The 20547-nt window shown below is 41.4% G+C and overlaps 1 protein-coding gene across 1 annotated transcript; it reads left to right on the forward strand.

Moving 5' to 3' along the window:
* The first annotated feature begins 16109 nt into the window (after positions 1-16109).
* Positions 16110-20534, forward strand: aagab (alpha and gamma adaptin binding protein). Its single transcript, XM_039773515.1, has 10 exons — positions 16110-16257; positions 16494-16684; positions 18389-18485; positions 18582-18671; positions 18817-18900; positions 19737-19819; positions 19920-19989; positions 20080-20184; positions 20267-20316; positions 20397-20534. The coding sequence occupies exons 1-10, from the start codon at positions 16188-16190 to the stop codon at positions 20472-20474; spliced, it is 918 nt and encodes a 305-aa protein (XP_039629449.1). The 5' UTR covers positions 16110-16187; the 3' UTR covers positions 20475-20534.
* Positions 20535-20547: the final 13 nt, after the last annotated feature.

Below are 20547 nucleotides of genomic sequence, written 5' to 3' on the forward strand. Positions count from 1 at the left end.
GCGACTCCTGATGGCCCCCAAGGTATCCAGCAGGGTTGTGTAAAAATACTACAAGGTCCATAATGCCCTGCTGGACCTCGGGGCATGATCCTGCTGTCGGGAGAGCTCCTCCTGGCGGCCTGGGCGGACCGGCATGGAAAGCCGGCAATCCTCCACATATATATATATATATATATATATATATATATATATATATATATATATATATATATATATATATATAGTGACATGTGAGTCCCTGTCTTGCACCCCAAAACACAAGGCTGAGTCTCGATAGCAAAACCAATGTTATTTGTTTTGAAACAGAAACAACATGATTATTTATTGTAGAGGGATCTACTATTCTCCTAAACACAGACACAACAATCATGCAGGGTCGTGGCCAGGTTAGTGGCAAAATAAATTTCTAGTGTTCCTTGTCGACTCAGATCTGCTTTGCTGGGAGCCCACGGTTGCCCTGGCAACAGATAAACTGTCTTCCTCAGACACAGAGATCGCACTTTGGGATGCTCTTCTGTGTGTCGTCCCATTGGAGGGAGTCCCAAACGAGTTTAGAAACCTTATTGTGTCCTGGTAGGAAAGGAGTATGGTTCCTTAGCCGGACGGAAGCCAGCCCTATGCCATTTCAAGTAAAAGAGCAAAGAGCATTCTATAATGTCCAGAAGACAGGCAGAGGATGCAGATGCCAGAATGGATACACTGGCGTCCCTGCTGGGTTAGATCCAGGAACAATGCAGGGTCGGGAGGCTAATATAATGGAAGGACTGGGCAGGACAATTGATTTGGTAGATTTCCTCCCCCAGGATATTAGGTGGCAACCTCCCTGGTTTAAAGTTCCCACACAGACTCCCACAGGGTATGCCGGAACCTGTAATCCCTTAATGCAGCCCTGTGATGTTCTCAGGGGACTGGAAGGGGGAACTGAAGGGTTTAGCAATCTGTATATGGTGGGATTTCCAATTGACTGAGAAGTACTTCCATCGGGCTATGCCCTAGCACCAGAACTACTTCTGGATCTAAAATAAAAAAAACCCACTCAACCTCATCCAAGTGAGTCAGAGTTGGGTGGAAGTGGACAAAACTCGTTTGGGAAGTGGAGAAGAAAAGAGAGAAAAACTGAGGCGAATTGTGCTTAGTGTGTTACTGGAACCTTTGTGGAAGTAACTGTGAAAATAAACCAGTTTTATTTGAACGGGACTAGTGTGTGTGAGGTTGTGTCTGAGGTTTGGGGCTCTCTAGCGCCCCCGGTGGTTCACTATATATATATATATATATATATATTTTGGGGATGAACCTTGGAAAGAGTATGCAACATGTGTTTCGCCACACACCGTGACGCAATGTAAAGAGGCTACACCTCTGACACTGACGTCTGAGGTTCGATCCCCGAGAGGGTGCAGTGAGTGTGTACGCCTGATGAGCCCAGAATTAAGGCGAAACACGTGTCGCGTACTCTTTGCATTATTTGGCAGTAAAATTATGCAATATATATATATATATATATATATAGTACAAATACGTATAGGTCAGTAACATCATGCATGTGCATCCTCCGGTCTTCTACTGACAGCTAGTGAGCAAGTCATTCAGTTAAGTGCCAAAAACTGAACAGATGTTATAAGTACACAATAAATCCTGCATGTGCCAAGGGGTATATTTAATCTGCCCAGTTTATGGTCTCCCGGAGTCAGTGATAATTGCAGTAGCACTGGGTGTAAGGAATGAAGCAAACATGGTGGATGATATGTTGGTCCTCTTGCAGGGCTCAGTTGCACAGCCAATCAGAAACGAGTGTTCTGCCTGCAGCATCGGAAATAAGTTGTCAGTTTAGTTTTAATCAAGTTACTTGGCATAAATATTTGGAAATAGAGCGATCTGATGTGGCTAATGTTCATGCCTTGAATTTTTGGGGCTTGGGTTGATGAAGGGAAAATGGGAGTGGATGTTATTTACTCCACAGCACATAACACAGTTCCAATATTCACTGTTAAAACAGGCAGCCATTACCAGTGAAACACATTCACTGATACCAATCAATCCACAAATGCACAGAGAGAACATGCAACCTCCATGGAGACTCCCAGGTGCTGTGAGGCAGGAATGACAGCTCTGCACTGTCTCTGTCTCTTTCTCTTTACTAAACTCACTAAGCCTTTACCTGATTAAAACTAAATATATACACAACTTTTGTTCATTTCTTGTCACTTGATAGTCCACTAGGCCTGTGCTTAATCTCTGCATCAATAGTTGTCACTAGATGATTGAAGGACGTGCGTGCACAATGAAACAGGTAGCAGCATGTCACATCTTTGTGAAATAGCAGTACAATTTATTATCCACGTTAATAAAGGATGAGTCTGTGTGTCTGTCCAGTTGCTATGCCTCTGTCATTCCAACAGATGGTGCATCACAAACATTCATGTTGCTTTTTGAAGACCATAACAAATAGCACATAACACTGACATACACATTGTGTGATGCACTGCAAATGTTAATACTGAGGACAAATTTCAACCCATCTGTTGTGGGGTACAAAATCTTTACATTTTGGTTTATATTTCCATTATATTTTGTTCAAGACAAGACAACAGATGAACTACATTCAGGGCAAATCAAAGCATGTCTTCTACCCAGCTATGTCTCACTTTTAAAACAGCTGATCCAGCAAAGAAAGGAAGAAATGCTGCTGGCTCAATTACTTTATAATCTGAGAAAGGATGGATATTTAATTATTTTTTAGCCGGGGAAAGGAAGATCTGCCGATACCCCAGAGAACATTAAAAAAAGTTTTATTGTTTGGGAAAACGAACAGTGAATTCATTCATCATATTGACAGCCAGCCAACTCAGAATATCTAACAATCACATCTTGCAAAACCCCCCAGTACAATTTTAGAATAAATATGCCTCATCTCAGAAGCAATATAGTGAGTGAGTAAGTGAGTAAGGAAGGAAGGAGGAAGAAGAACGGACGAAGACGTCACTGGTCATCAGAAAAGCATCATGAACAGCTACAAGTGCTCGATCACAAGCCGCCTGCGACATTCATCCTTGTCATCTGTAATTTTTTCGTAAGCTTTTTCTAAAGACTATACATATATCCAGACTTTCCTATCAGTATCTATTTTCTATTATTCTTTGTTCCAGTGGTATTATTATTGTTCCTGTAATAAATACCATGCTGCTTTTAACTTCCTATGCTTTGACTTAATGTCTAGAGTGATTGAAGTAATAAGGTAGATTTCTTTGAGCACCTGGTGCAGCCAGAGGTTTGCTATTAGGTTTATTAAGGCTGCGAGTGAGAGCTCCACTCAATAGTAGGGAACAGTACGTAAAGTAAGGCATTCTTGACTGGTAAATAGTCTACAGTCGAGGATGCTGAGCCTATGTATGTTTAAATGTTTTCTTGCAGACCAAAAGTAATATTTAGGTCTGAGATATCATTAAAACATTGTATGTTGTTTGTGCCGATAATAAAAAAATCTCTTGAAGTGTTATTCCTAAAGCACTTGATTGGTTTAAAGTGCTAAAGGTTAATCAGCATGTGTGTGCGTGTCATTCATGGGGCACTGTAGTGATTAGGGTTTGTGTGTATGCGTATAGCTATGTATGTGTGTGATACTCAAAGTGCAGCAGTAGACCAACCCAGTAACGAACTTGTCAAGTACACTTACCCTTGAGAAAACAGGTAAAGGGTAAGTAGAGGGAAAGACTACGATAATACACCATCTTACACGGGTAGTACAGTTAGTTACCAAATAACACAGTAATTATTGCCGAACACCCTCAATACTTTTGCAAAATAAAGCAATATTTATTTACTGTCATTTAGTTGGAGTGGCGGAAACTTTCCTTCGCTACCACTCTAACAAATTTTACCATTCACTTTTCAATAAATTAGCATTCCACCTTGATCTGCAGTAGCAATCGGAAAGTTGCCGGTTCGAATCCCGTTAATGCCAAAAGCAATTCCTCCTTCCTGGGTATGATGTTAATCTGCATTCAGCCCTGCATGTAGGTCACCCAACCTGCAGTGAAAAACTAGGGGGTTGGTGGCAGAATTGGCACTCCAGCCACCATAAAAAAGCCTTGCACTGTTCCATTCCATCTGAACTAGTGTGGTGCTGAGGTGCCACCCATTGCATGGTTTCTGAAATACTCAGACCAGCCTGTCTTGCACCAACAACCATGCCACATTCAAAGGTACTTAAATCTCCTTTCTTTTCCATTCGGATACTTTGTTTGAACTTCAGCAGGTCATCTTGACAATGCCTACATGCAGCAATACATTGAGCTGCTGCCATGTGATTGGCTGATTAGATATTTATGTTAACAAGCAGTTGAACAGGTGTGCCTAATAAAGTGGCCAGAGAGTGCACATCGTGAACATGTATTCACAAGCATTGAACTTTTGTCCAGTTATTCAGGATGCTGTTGTGATTGAGGTGTAGAGGTTCAGGAAGTGAGGTGTGGCACAATGGCACAGTTCATGGAGTTCCTGCTTTAAAGTTTCAGTTCAGAGGCATGGCTGCTACTTGGACATTCTCTTTGTGCCTTCACAAGCTTTTCTCAAGGTACTCTGGTATTGCGCTCACAGTTTAGGTCGACTGGCAGCACTAAGGTGAGGGTACCCTTTGATGCCCTCGAGTCCTGCCCAGGGTTGGCTTCTGTTTAATACAACATTGGATACACCAAGTCAGAGTAACGAGTGCTCATTCAAGGCAAGCAGTGATTATATGAGCCACTAGGGTGTGCTCTTGTGACTGTTTCGTGCTACATTCTCTAATTACACAAGTCAACTGGCCATTTTCATCAGAGATCACTGTTTGTGGGGTTTGCAGTGTTTTTCAGGCTGATGTCAAGTCTGTGTTTAGTTTTTCTTTAGCATGTTAAGGTTTTGTGATGAAGCTCATTATATATTTGTTATAATTAGCCCAAGCATATTACAAGATTTAATGACAACTGTCTTTATTTTTATGTTACAGATGGTATTAACTGTGATTGATTTCCTCATGTCAGAAATTTTATTAATCATTCAGATAATTTCTGTTATATGTGTGGTTCATTCACGACAAAAGCACAATGTTTCCCAATTACCGCAGATCTGAAGAAGATTTACAAATTGTACTTCAGCTGTCCACTCGGTGACCAGGATAAATCTTGGGCTCCACATGTCATCTGTACGAAGGGATATTTACAGGTCCACAGATTAAGACCGTTTTGCAGGATGATGGTTTTAAAGAATCTCTCTCAGCAGCCAAGCTTGAAGCTTTGGGGGGCATACAAGTGACTCTGAGAAAAAATCCTGGGTAGCCATAAGTCTCCTGTATACATGGAAGGAGGTCAGAATCTGCTCAATTCATACCAGAAACTGGGCTGTCGCGTGGCATTGAAAATACACGTCTTGCACTCACATTTAGAGTTCTTTCTAGCAAATCGTGGTATGGTGAGTGACGAGCAAGGAGAACGTTATCACCAGGACATTCAGTTAATGGAGCATCGACCCCAAGGTTTGTGGAACGAGAGTATGATGGCTGACTACTGCTGGATGCTGTGCTGTGACAATCCAGACGCAGTTTACACCAGAAACTCGCACTCTGAACGTTTCTGAAGACACAGTGGCAGCTGACTGACATCATTCAGTATATCGAGGCCACAGTGTGTGCCTATTTGACTTCACACTGACGATATTGAAACATTTACTTCATTGGTCCAAGTACACTGTAAACTAACATTACTCCAAACTCAAAAAGGTGACGTGACTAGAAAAGAATGAAAGTAGATCTGAAATCAGCTGGAAAAACTGATTTAGAAAAGTTTGTTGTAATCTCTGATGATTACCAAAAACATTTTTTTTGTTGCCTTTTTTCTACATATAACAGAAAATTTAGGGTGCAGGGTTCACAAATCCAACTTTGTGTTTTAACAGATTTACGCATCTTATGCCTCACTGAAGAACTTCAGTTCTTTTTGGGGTAACGTCTATCTATCTGTCTATGAAACACTCCAACTTGGCGCAGTCACTAACACTGTAAAATTCTAGAAGTCATTTCTGCATATACACTATGTGGCCAAACGTTAGTAGACACTTGAGTTCACACTTCTTATGTAAGCTTACTGGGCATCCAATTCCAAAGCCACAGATGTTAATATGGAGTTGCCACCCTTGGTAGCTATAAGCAGCTTCTGAGAAGGCTTTCCACAAGATTTGAGTGAGTCCGTAGGGATTTGTGCCCAAGCTAAAGAGCACACTGCAAAAAAATCCATATTCAAAAACTAGACAAAAACTCTTTAAATGGGAGTTGTTTTGCCTTTATTTAGCAACAAAATCTGCCAATGGGATAAGCAAACTTTACTTGACAAGATTTCTTAAAGTAAGCTAAATAATTGTAAATACAGATTTTTTGATAAGTCAATAATTCTTACAATGAGGAAAATAAAATAAAATGTCATGATATGAATACTTTTCCACTTGCTTAGATTTCATTTTTTGCAGTGCATTTGTGAGGACGAGAAGACCTCACTCACAATCGGTGTTTCTCTTAAAAATAATGGTGCCAGAGTGGTTCTTCAGACCGATGCAATAGGGGATCTATACTTGCTTCCCAAAAGACTCATCCACATGAAGGTTCCAGAAGGAACCTTCATTTATTTAGATCTGTAACAGGCTCCATACAGCAAATAAACAGGACTAGATGGTAACAGATTTGTGAAACACCAGTGGCTCAGGATGTCCTAAGGACTCTTGCTGCATACAGTAACACAGGCTGAGTCTGGGTTTTCTTAATCTGTTGGTGTCTTGCCAGGTAGCCTCCCATACATTAGAGGCTTTTTTTTCTTTTTGTATATATTAGGAAGTTTTTCAAAGCACATAGAAAAAGCTTCATATGCAAAGAACCTGTCCCTGAATGACATGGTGCTTTGTGAAGCAATGGCTCTACAAGGAACTACACAACCCAGTAAAGAACCATTAAAGAGCGGTAAAGTGCAAAAAACATTATGGCCACAAAAATTACAAACCTCATTTCCAAAAAAGTTGGGAGACTTTCTTAATATGAACATTCCGGTTGATTTTGCAACTTTTCTCATCTCGCTAAGTATCATAGTTCGCTTGTGGTACCGAATAATTTGCGCGGATCCGAGAGTGACACAGTGGACCGAGATTGGGTCCCTCCTCACTCATGCACCAGCCTCGAGGCATATCTTACATCCGCTTAGCTAGCAAACGAGAGAACTATTTAATGAATTTAGATCAGGCTTTTTTCTAGAATTTGCTTGAACATTCCGGTTGATTTTGAGACTTCTCTCATTGCACTTAGAATCATAGTTTGCTTGCAGGAGTGATATATTCGCACTAATCCAAGACAGAGGCTGTGAGCCGAGGGGTGGGGAGGAGCGTGACATCAGGAGTGGGGAGCTGGACAGGGCCCTCCTCGCTGTCCTGTTTCACTTCTATGCAGGCAAAGCCATGGGGGACGGTTAGTATAATATAATATAATATAATATAATATAATATAATATAATATAATATAATATATCCATCCATTATCCAATCCGCTATATCCTAACTACAGGGTCACGGGGGTCTGCTGGAGCCAATCCCATCTAACACAGGGCGCAAAGCAGGAAACAAACCCCAGGCAGGGTGCCAGCCCACCGCAGTAATATAATATAATATAATATAATATAATATAATATAATATAATATAATATAATATAATATAATATAATATAATATAATATAATGTAATATGGGTGGCACAGTGGCGCACTCGTAGCACTGCTGCCTCGCAGTTAGGAGACCTGGGTTCGCTTCCCGGGTCCTCCCTGCGTAGAGTCTGCATGTTCTCTCCGTGTCTGCGTGGGTTTCCTCCAGGAACTCCAGTTTCCTCCCACAGTCTAAAGACATGCAGGTTATGTGCATTAGTGATCCAAAATTGTCCCGTGTATGTGTGCATACCCTGCCCAGGGTTTGTTCCTGCCTTGTGCACCCTATGCTGGCTGGGATTGGCTCAAGCAGACCCCCGTGACCCTGTGTTAGGTTATAGCGGGTTGGACGATGATGACTATAATATAAAATATATTATAATATAATATAAACAGTGTTGCAGAGTCTCACAACTCCTGTATGAAATTCTGACTCTGCCTGCCTGTGTGGACTTTCTCCCTGTGTATGTGTGGCTTTCCATCCACTTCCCAAGGACATGCAGGTTAGGTCAGTTGGTGACTCCAAACTTGTATGTGTGTGTGTGACAATTTGCCCAGTAATGCACAGACACCCTGGCAAATTCATGGTTGAGTCCAATGCTGCCAGCCAGGATAGCAAATGAGCTCTGAGAATGTGCATATGCAGCACAGACACCGACTGGGCACCAGATTTAATCCACTGCATCGCAGTTTGCACAACCCTCACTGATTCATTTTCAAAACTTGTTGAATGTAGGGAAGTGGGTCATTGACATTTATCACAAAAGCACAAGGCAGAAGGCAGGAATAAACCTTTTCCGATTAATTGTGCCCATGTTTATCAGGTTACTGACCTGGTACGCTGACATGTATGTCCTGACACAGAGAGAGGCAGATAGCAGGCTGTATTGTAGCATTGTTGCTGGGTGAGGCTTCTGTTTTATATTTACTTACAAGGTGGCTCAGTGGACAGACTCGGAATCAGAATTAGAATTCACTTTATTGGGCAGATACACTAGGAATTTGTCTTGGTAGCATTGATGCAATATACAGTACATGGTCAACACACCATACAAAAGATAAATATAAAAAAATAAAATATTAAATGATAAATTATGATGCAGTATACAAGGACAAAATAACAAAATAAAGAGGTGGTAGGATTAAAATGTCCTGTCAATCTAGTGTGCAGGTATACATAGATACTGAGTAGAAGCTCAGACCTGATTAGTAAGAAAAACTGCATGTGGAAAACAAACTGTTGAACTGCCTTGTTATTTCAGCTTGCACTGCACTGCACTGCCGGAGGGAGGTGTTTAGAGCAGGTGATGCCTTGGGTGAGAGCAATACAGCCCTCTTTCTTACCATGGACTCATACAGGACTTCAAGTAAGTAAGTTAAAGCCTATGATCCTTTTACAGGCTTTGATGATGTGTTGCAGATTGGCCTTAGGCTGAACAGAGGCAGCACCAAGCCAGACAGCTATAGTAGGCATCTGTCCATCTCAGAAGATGATGGTTGCACCGTGGTCAGTCTATCTTAGTGTTGTTGAGTACAATATCTGGAGTGGTTCAGCAATCTGATCCCTGCATGGAAGTCCCTTCTGTAGGTACTGAATACGAGGTTGGATTTTGAAACTGGAGCCTGAATTTGTTGTTTCTTACTCTTACGTTGCCTTCTGTCCTCTCGCTGCTAATTGCATCTTTCTTTGCCTCTCTTGATGCCTTCTTGAATGATCCAGCGCCAGCTACTTTGGTTGCCTGCGATCTGATCCCAATTCTCTGTGTTGATGCCTGTCAGTTTTAGGTTATGCTTGCAGACATCTTTATACCGCAGTGCTGGGCGGCCCACTGGGTGATGTCCTGTGGCCAGCTTGCCATTCGATGTACGTGTACCAATCAGCACAGTCGTCTCTGGAGATGCATGCTCAGTGAGTCGGCTTGCTCCAGTACAGCGGTGTTGGTAACTTTGTCTTGCCATGTGATGCAGCGGATGTGTCGGAGGTAGTGAAGTGGAATCTCTCTAGATGATTTTCCTGCCTGGCATTACTAGTCCAGGATTCGCTGCCATACAGCAAGGTGCTGAGGACACATGCCTGGTATACCTTCAGTTTGGTGTTCAGGGTCAGCTGATTGCTGGTCCATACTCTCGTGTTCAGTTTGGCCATCACACCGGCGGCTCTGGCAATCCGTCTGTCAATTTCACTATGGAGTGATAGGTTGCTGCTGCTTATGGAACCCATGTAAGTAAAGTGGTCAGTGACTTCAAGCACTATGCTGTCAAAGCTAATCAAAGGTGGAGCAGGGACATCCTGGCCTGTGACATTGGTGTTCTGAATGTTAATAGCCAGCCCAAACACCCTGCACGCATATACAAAACGGATGATCAGCTGCTGGAGGGCCGCTTCAGTATGTGAACTCAGGGCCACCACATCAGCAAACAGCAATTCTCTAATGAGGTTTATGCAGATCTTGGTCCAGCTTGTATGTCCTCCCATAGCCGTATAAATTTTGAGTGCCCATTCGGGTTTCCTCAGACATGCAAAGGTTGTGTGAATGTGACCATCACATGGACCAGGGCTTGTGCCTAGTGCTTTTAGGAAAAGAGAGTGCTACAATGGATTGGTGAATATTCATTAATATACACAATCCAATACAACTTATTTTTTGTATTACGTTCTTAACTGAGTGCAGGTGCAGAGTGCTTGAGCAGTTCTCAGTTAAAATACAAGTATAGATTATGCTAATTACTAAATACTGAACTGGTAAACTAATGCAGATTTGATAAAACACACAAATAGCAAGGCAGAAACAGATTAAACATACACAGTATGAAAACCAACAATATCTGTCCACTACATAAAGTCATCAGACAGATGTAATCATTATATTTAACCCTTCAGCAACACAAAATACTTTTCTAAAAAATAAAATAAATAAGCAAAATAAAATCAGACACACTTTTTACATGATGGAATGGCAGACAAGACATCACTAGTGTGCAACGGGTACTAATGCTGCCTCACAGGCAAGACCCCCAGCTGGACAGCCCTTTTTGTTCTTGCTGTGTCCGTGAGGCTAAACCTAAGGCATGCAAACATGTTGGCCTGAGATGGGCATCCCGATGATACCCTGTGCCTACTGCTTCAGCGAAGGAACACAGAATGGAAGGACAGTAAAATATGCACCACTAGGTAATTCTGAATTGGCAGAAAAAAATTAGGAATCAGAGTGTCTGAATGAAAACTGGTGAGTACAACTGAACAGACTGAGTGAAGAAACAACTCTGGAGGCAAAAAAGATATTGACTCAGCTAACAGATACTGTATCTGTACAGAGGAGGAGCAGCTGGAGATTTTACAACATTCGGAAAACATTTAAAAGGAAGATTGTATGTATGTCTGTCTCTAACTTGTCACTAACTGTCCATCTGTGTCATATATAGCACAGTGAAATGCTCCTAAATGTCACGTAGATATCTATCTATCGATCTTGTATCTGTCTATCTGTCTGTCTATCTATCCACATCTTTAATAGTGCCATATTACATGCTTTTATATCTGCCTTTCGTAAACAGAGCTAATCTGCTTCAAGTAATGCTTTTCTGATTTATCCATTCATCAACTTATAGTGCACTTCACCTCTATCTGTCTTTTTGCAGCTCCTTCTTTTCTGGCTGTCAATCCTACAGACACATACATTTTTACTGGGTGGGATAAAAGCACCACTGCTTCACAGCATTTAGCACCCAATACATTTCTGGTGGGCTTCTCTTTAGGGTTTGCACATTATTCCCATGTGCATGTGGGTTTCCAGGCTCAACAAAAAAAAAAAAAACAACCTGCTATTTAGACTGGAGACTCTGCCATGAATCTGCATGTCTCAGTGAATGCCGGGATGGATTGGCATCTCACCCATGTTTAATTAGTGCCCTGCAGTGACTCTGGGAAATGAAAGAATGAAGGATTCTATTTTAGTTCAACACTTACAGGAGCTAGAAATTCCATACCTTTATTGCTACCAGGGTATTTTTATGTATTTTGAAAAAGAAAGAAAGAAAGTCTCTAAACTGGTAACTTTTACATGTGAATAGCTACCAATAAAGCCTTCAAGAAGGAAAAATCCCTTGTTGACATGTGAATGTTATTATCATACCAACCTTCCAAGTGAATTTCACAATCTAAAAATACCCACATAAAGAGAAAGCACATTTAGTTGCTTCTACATTGTATCATTTTTTACTGAACTGACATTCATTACCTTCAAAAATTCCCCTAAGGGCAAATGTCAAAAATTCAATTCAACACAGCGCACTTCCCATTTACAATCTCAGTATATATTTACAACTCTAATATAGTAAGAAACACCATTTCTTTTAAAACAAAAAATCAAATGTGTATTGATAGATAGATAGATAGATAGATAGATAGATAGATAGATAGATAGATAGATAGATAGATAGATAGATAGATAGATAGATAGATAGATAGATAGATATTTTTTTAAAAAACAGGTTCTTCAAACTCCTAACACTAAACATACAAACCAATTTTATAGTAAGATGGTGGTTTAATGGTTCACGCTGGTTCCGGCGGTTGTCTGCGTCGCATTTTCATGTTTTCCTTCCACATTCCTAGAGGAATAAACCAGTGGTGCCCCTGATATTCGCGAGCCCCCTCCTACCCCTTCCCATGGGCTTATGTGTCCAGCCCGCTTCATTCCCTGACATGTTCTACGTGCTTGGACGACTGCGCTAAAAGGTTCACGGGGGACCCCTCACCCCGCTCTTCCCGGCCTGAAATCTCCTCTCCAGTTATCTGCATGATCGCTCCCAAAAGCTAGAGACGTCCCCGAGGTGTACAACATTGGCTAGTCTAATCTAACACTACCCTGTGAATGAACTGGTACTGCGATGGACCGGCGTCCCGTACAGGACTGCATAAACTCTTTCGGCCCTCGAGACCCTGAAAAAATATTAGAGGTTTAAAGCTGCGTGAATGACCGCTGCGGCTGGAGGTTTTCGTCTCGACCTGCTTCTGCTTTTTATTTGGTTCTTAACCTTAATTGGCTCAGCTGTTATTTTTCACTTTGTATATCCTCTAGAATCAATCGAAACATTACACACTGCGTTTGTTATTTTTTTATCGGGATTTGGAAAGAATTTCTGAGTGTAACACGGTGATGAATTTGTGTTCTTTTTCATATAGGTTTTAAATAATCTGGTTATTTCTATTTAATCTATTTTAAATAATCTGGTTATTTCATAAAAGGCACTCAAGTGTATGTGGCACGACGTAGCTGCATGCTACCCTTTTTAATTTTTATTCTGGGTATAGTTAGAGAGCGCTGTGTTTGCATGAGTATGTTATCACTTACTTAGTATTGGGACTTTTATGTTGATACAACCTTTTATATTTACATTGGCTGAGTCCGTCTTTTTGCATTGTTTATAATGTCCTAGCTTGTGTTTCCAAAACGTTTTGTCTGGGGTGGCACATTTTTTGTAAAAAAAAAATAAAAAAAAAATCTCAAGGAACACCACTATTCTGCTAACCAAAAATATGTTATATCTCACACACGTGCTCAACTGTCCGAAACGGGGAGACTGGACGGAACAGTCCGGGGCGCGGAGGTGGGGGGCTAGTTACCCGAAAAGCCCCTGGGATATCAGCCTTTGCAGACAGGACACTTATTTAGCACTTTGGCGGCATCTCCCAGTTGTTTGGTCCCTTTGCTCGTCCATCTCTGCCAGAGAGGCAACTCGTATGCCCACTAAATACGGGCAGAGTGAGACTCGCTGGTGACCACAAACCCAAGCAGATGGACCCTAGCAGCTTGGTGTTGTGTCCGACGTGCTTTGTCTGCAACATGGAAATCGCGGAGCTGCTTTTATGCCAACTTCTCCAGGTTGCCCTGTCCTCCGCAGCTATATCTCCACCACCTGTGGAGCTTGCCCTTCTCAGGTTCAGACCCAAGTGCACTACATTATTATTTTCACGGTAGCTCTCATGGCGCATCATTGTGCCACAGCGCACTGTTTGAAAAACACTGTTCTAGCTGGATCGGTGTGGAACCCTTAAGAAATTGAAATATATCGCAATATACACAAAAAATATTTGGACAAACTTTGCAATATAATGAAAAATATTTGTAGTCTGTATCTTTTCAAGATTATATTTAAAATATAATCAAACATACATTTCCTTTACTGTAACAAGCATATTTGTAAATACTGCATATTGTTTATATGACATGCAATATAATATTTGCTTGCATCTATATACCTTTACCTGGGGGCAGCACGGTGGCACAGTGGTAGCGCAGTTGCCTCACAGAAAGGATGTCGGGATTTGCGTCCCGGCTCCTCCTTGTGTGGAGTTTACATGTTCTCCACGTGTCTGTGGGGCTTCCCTATAAATCCAACTTATTGGTGTCAGCACGTGTAGGACATGTTGTATTTCACTCTAAAACATGGACTGCAAGCTTGATGTTTTTTGAAATTTCAATAGGAATTCATTAAAGGTATATACACAGTATGTATATTCAATATCAGTGTATAAAGATGATTACATCTGCTGTCAAACTAACAATTGTAACTATTGATACATCCATAATATCAAAGCAAATATTCTATTAATGGAAAGTTAATATAAAAACAGACAAATATATATTAAAATATGCTGAAACATCTCTATACTGTGAAATACATTGTATAGTATATTATAAATAATATACTAAAAATAAAAAAAACTTATCAGGAAAGCCTGTCCGTTTTTGGACATGAAGCTGTAGGATGGTGGCAAAATTGGACGCCATCATGAAAAATGCCCTCCGTCCCCTCCAGGTGGCAGGCACTCTCTTGGAGCACTTTGTAGACACAGACTCATTACACCACGGCGTGATAAGAAGCGCATCTGGGGGTCTTTTCTGCCTACCGCTATCAGGCAATTCAGTGTTTCCTCCTGGGCCACTCGTTAAGTAGTTTGATATACCGTTTGATTGATTGACTAGTATGTGTCCTTGTTTTTATGTTTCTGCTGCTGTATGCTTCTCAATTTCCCCTTGGGGTTTATAAAGTTTATCAACTCTAATATAAAAAACTAGAATTTACAGTATATTTAAAGATACTGTATGTGTAATATATGTGTTTTGAAGTATATCATTCCTAATATTGCTCAATATATTTTAAAACCGATTTTTATATTTTTGAAAGATATACAGTGGCATGCAAAAGAATCCAACCTTGCTGAAAGTCGTCATAATTAACTGCATGATAAAAGATTTGTACACATATTTATCTATTCAGTATTTTTAATGGGAACTCTTATTCTGTAGCAATAATTTCCAAATTCAAAATATACCGTTTTCTGTAGATATTTAACTAAAGAAGAAAAACTGTATTACCTATCCTGTGAGTCTGTATTCTTGTTTTTCATGTTTCTTCTGCTGTATACATCTGAATTTCCCCTTGGGATTAACAATGTTTATCTAATCGAATCTAATGTATTAAAAAAAATACCAAATCTTTATGACATTATCTTGATTGTGTTTGTATTTTTACTTTATTCTATTAATATGTATTGTGTAATATATTTCTTATGCTGACCATGACCTTGTATCGTGATATTATTTAATTTCAATATAGACTGACATAATAGCCATTCCAAAACACTATCATTATCATCTGAAATAAAAATCCTATGCTCATTAAAATATACTTGATATCTGAAAAAGTGATACCTAAAATATATATATATATATATATATCCGTATCCATTTCAAAAATAACAGTATCGCCCATTCCTACTATACAATATCCCAGAAAATTAAGTTCTGGGAACCTTGGTCAGTTGACTTTTCCGCTTATTTAATTTGTTTATTTATTTGTCATACCTGGCATGCCTCGACAACGTACACGGTGCCGTCTTAGTGTCCGCTAAGGCGTACTAGTTAGACTACTTAATAAAACTAAGTGCTCATGTAAACATGAGTGTGAATGAGTGAGGACCGGCGCCCCGTCCAGAGAGGGCTCTTGCATGATACTACAGGAATGGGCCGTCTGCGCGTTACAGTTTCAGAAAAAAAAGAATGAGTGGCGAAGACCTGGCGCTCTTTCTGTCACTTAGCAATGCTTTCGTCTTTTATGTACTCTGAGGCCTCGTTGGTTTTTAAAACAGCAGAGTCGGTACCTGCATAGAAACACTGCATGTTATAAAAAAAAAACCCTTCTGATTTTTTAATGCTTATTGATAATATAATTTAGCAAAAAATCAATTCAGCTCCAGGTCGAATTGATATTCGTGTCGAGTATTGAACAAACACAGGAACCCAAGATTGAAAACTGAACGAACCAATTGGCATCTTCATTGAAGCAGTGGAAGGCGGGTCAAAAAGACGCCTGCGCGGTAACACCGGTGCTCCCCCCCCCTTTTTGGAAAGAAGTGGTACAGTCTCGACAGCCGGAAGTATCTTCTCCCTGAAAAAGGCAACTCAAGCAGGAGCCATGAGCGGTGTACCCTGCGTCTTGTTGACGAGCTGCGATTTGAACTTCCCAGCTGAGGAGTTAGCTGAGCGTGAGAGCCGAGCCTGGCACGAGGGTGGACCGTGGAGGGGGTGGCCTAGGGAACACCGTCTTCTGTGTAACTCGGGTGGTGATCATTTCTTGGGGGGGGAGGGTTCGTTTTTCCACTCTGAACGAAAAGTCGCTCGCTGGGCTCTTTAAGTCAGTTGCATGCATCATGTCCAGTCACTGACTCTTAATGGTCTTCGCAGCCTGTGACTTAGTGCCCATTTTTTTTCTGTTCTGCAGAAATAATTGGAGAAGATGGACCCGCAGAAGCCTTATCTCATGACACAGCCGTGTGCCGGTACCCCTGGACTATCGACAACAAGTACTACCGCGCCGACGTGCACCTGTGCGTGCTACCTGAGCGCTCGGCGCTGACCGCGGAGATAGCGGAGGCAGCGCAGGCATTCGCCGTGTACTTCAACAGTCATGTGGTGAGCAGTTATCGCAGTACGTAGTGTTATTGGCACGGGAGCAAATTTGGGAAGAAGTAGTGGCAACTTGTCAATGGGCTTCACCACGGGTGTCAGTACGCTTTACCATGGTGCCCTACTAACACAGAGCGTGCAGCTATGGTGGGTGGTGCCAGCACGTTATGCCAATGACCAAGAGGGTTTGTAAGGTGAGGGCACGTTGATATTGAGACAGTGCAGTTCCAGAATCAGGCAATTAAGTGCCAAGAATAATATCTCGCTTTGCGTACAGAAGACATTGGTTACTATATCATGTTCTTCGTGGTTTTGAGTATCAACGACTTACTTTTAAATGTGTGTGGTTTAAAAGCCATAGGTAAAGTTTATTTTATGTTTATTTTGGGGATCCAGGGACTTTGAAAAAGACACAGGACCGAATTCCACGGGTGACCTGTGGGGGGTGCCGTAGGAGTATATGGGGTATTGAGCCAGCTGTTGTGGGCTGTTCAGTCTACACAACTGAAGTGAAAGCTGGGTTCGGATTGCCAGCAAAAAGTCAGACCTGGTGGGTGTGGGTCTGCCAGGGCTACCCGTTGTCACCCATTCTATTCATAACATCAAGGTACAGCCAGGGGATGGAGTGTATCCTCAGGAATTCTGTGACTCGGGATTGCATCTCTGCTTTTTCGGATGATGTGACCTGCGATGTGCACTGGGGCAAGTCTGAGGCAGAGTTTGAATCGGCTGGGATGAGACTCCACACACCTCCAAGTCTGAGGTTGTGGTTCTCTGCCACAAAAGGGTAAAATGCCCACTCCAAGTTGGGGCTAAGGCGGTGCCTCAGGCAGAGGTGTTTTAAGTTATCTTTGAGTCTTGTTCACAACTGAGGAAAGAAGGAAGTGGAAGATTGATAGTTGGATTGGAGAAGCGTTCACTGTCGTGCTTATGTTGTATCCATCAGTTTTGGTAAAGAGAGAGGTCAGCCGAGAGGCAAAGCTCCCAATTTACCGATCAATGTACATCCGTGCTGTCCACTGCGTTCACAAGCTTTGGGTAGTGACTGAAATAGCTAGATCGCAGATACAAGCTACATACCAACTCTGAGATTAAAGAAACCCTAATGGGTATCCATTAGACACAAATTCACCAAGCAAGCCTTCAAATTCTTCCCAAGTACATTGAGAGACTCAAAAGTTCAAATGGAGGTGAACAGCTTGTTCGACCAGCTAGAGTTTGGATTGAGATTTGGCATCAGCAGACACCGTTCATCAGCAGAGCTGAGTGGTCCAGAAGAGGCATAGTAAGTACCTCGTAAGAGTCTCCACATATATAGGAGTACACTGTAGGCAAGCATCAAAGAGTTGAACCTTAATGGTACATACAGGGACCCAATGAAGCGATTTGAAAAGAGGAGTGAATTGTTGAACACCAGATGTTCCACTGAATTTTGAATCGTCAGTAGTGGCTTGGTGACACCTGTCGGTTTTTCTGCCAGGAGAGAGTTGCAGTAACCCAGATGTGATAAGACCAAAATCTTGGACCACAAGTCGTGCTACATATTCTGTTGGATATGGTCTGATCTTGCAGATGTTGAATGTAGAGCGGAGATTTTCTATTTGCCGGTTGTTCTTGGAGGGCAGAGACCTGTGAATTGTCAGAGACTGTGTTGAGCTTGGATGGACAGGTGTTGGCAGGCATTTGTTCAGCTTTCTTCTTCTCTTTCAGAAATGTGGTTTGGAATGTGTCACGTCTTGGCTTCCTGTGATAGAGCCATTGTGTTTGGATGTCCTTATTCTAGTCTGTGACAGAGTTTCTGAGACTGGTAAGAGTGGTGGCTTTTTTCTTTCTTCCGGGGAACGTGCAGGAGTGTTAACTTTTGAAGTCACAACAACTTTTATTCTTTTTTCTCTCCAAACAGGTGTAAGCAGACAGAAGGCCCAAGAGTGGTGCATTGCACATGGATTTGAACTGGTTGAACTGGAACCAGAGGTACTGCCTGATGAAGATGGTGAGTGTGTTGGTAGTGCAAGAAGAGTTGGACTGTGAATTTGCAGATCTGCTCAATTGTGTTTGCATCGGTGGCATTTCTGTGGATGTTGTCGAATCAAATTCCAGAAAGCCTTTTTGTTTATCTTGTATTTTTATTCTTCCAGATGATTTTCCAGAGTCCACTGGTGTGAAGCGGATCGTTCAGGCACTAAACGCTAATGTCTGGTCAAACATGGAAATGAAGGATGGTATGTAGACTCCTACAATGGCAAGAAAATACTGGGCAAGGATTAGAAGTTTCTCTGGAGGTGGAAACTTCAATGGGGGAACTTAAAAGAATACTCCACCCAAACCTCTCTTTCTTTGATGTTACTTATGCAATGTTGTTTGTAGGGGTGGCTGAGAAAAACATTTAATCTCCCGTTCTCCTGCAGAATGGCCATTTCACAGACTGCAAAGTAGTAATGGAGAGAAAGTAGGACACTGCAGCACATACTAAAGCGAGAGAGAGGTCCGCCTGAATATTGAGCAGTTTGCTAACTGTGGCCCATCCCCTTGCCAGGTGGCTTCCAACACCTTTCTGAAGAAGTCCATAATATTTAGAAGAAAAAAAGAGCATGAGCCACCTTTCTATGAGTACCAGAGATCCAAGTGTTTCCTAGTTTCACATTATTTTGGGGGAAAACAAGGCCTGCACTTTTTGAGCATATGGCTTAACAACTGAATAATGTGGATTATGTGACACGAGTAACACAAGGGTTTTTTTTTTCCCCCATGGATGTTTTTTACATTGTTTGCCTTTGTACAGAATTGACCACTAATGGCTTTTATTATATTAAACTTTTTTTCTCTCCATTCTGCATAAAAACATGAAAGTCAAATTTTCTTCTTGGCCACACCTACAAATTACATGGGGTAGATGATCTGTAGGAAAAAGTTTTTGAGTGCAGTATTCCATTAACATGTCTAAAGGCTGTTGGTACTCACTGCATTGTAATTCTTATTATTTCTTTAGGTATTTAGCTTAAAAAAAGGTAAACTGGAACTTAATTTTTTTTTTTTTTTGTTGTTGTTTTTGTTTCAGAGGGACACTGTAGTTTAAGCCTGATGGGCAGTTTGGTTGCCTCTCACCACAGCTTTGGTCCTTCCAACATCCAGCAAGCCGATGTTAGTAAACTTGTTGTGTGCAGATTTCCAGCTTGGCAATATATTTTCCTCCACCCCATTTGATGTAATTTTAAAGTTTATTTTGCTTTTTCTTCCCCAGTTTAGCATAGCAGGTGACCAACCCAACGAGCTGCCAAGTAGTAACAGCACACCTCAGGACTCTACAACGGGTACCTTCACTCAGTCCTCCTTTTAGCAGAAGTCCCTTTGAATTTTAGTGTGTTAGTGTAACTTAAGAATTTACTTTTTCAACCTTTCAGATGCCCTCCTGAATGTCGACATTCAGGAACTTGCCAATCTCACGACAGGGGAAGCTGATCTGGACAATTTTGAGCGGCTGTTCACAAAGCTCAAAGAAATGAAAGGTAAAGGATGTTGTATATTGTATTGCACTGGCACAGTGACTGTACTATGATGCCAATTCAGTATCACTATTATCATTTGTAGACAAGGCTGCCACACTCCCCCACGCAGAAAGGAAGCTCCATGCAGAGAAGGTAGGCGACAAGGGCTCTATAGACTTTCGTAGTATTCCTGTTAACCTCTTAATTAAAGAAAGTGATTGCTTCTTTTATAGGTGGCTAAAGCTTTCTGGATGGCCATAGGTGGCGAGCAAGAAGAGGTTGAAGGTTTATCATCTGATGACGATGGCTAAACTGGCACATTTATTTTGGAATGAGGATACTTCAGAAATAAAATTTGTGTATATAAATGGCTTTTGAACCACT

Source organism: Polypterus senegalus, chromosome 12, assembly GCF_016835505.1.
Source record: "Polypterus senegalus isolate Bchr_013 chromosome 12, ASM1683550v1, whole genome shotgun sequence".
NCBI classification, from domain to species: Eukaryota; Metazoa; Chordata; class Cladistia; order Polypteriformes; family Polypteridae; genus Polypterus; species Polypterus senegalus.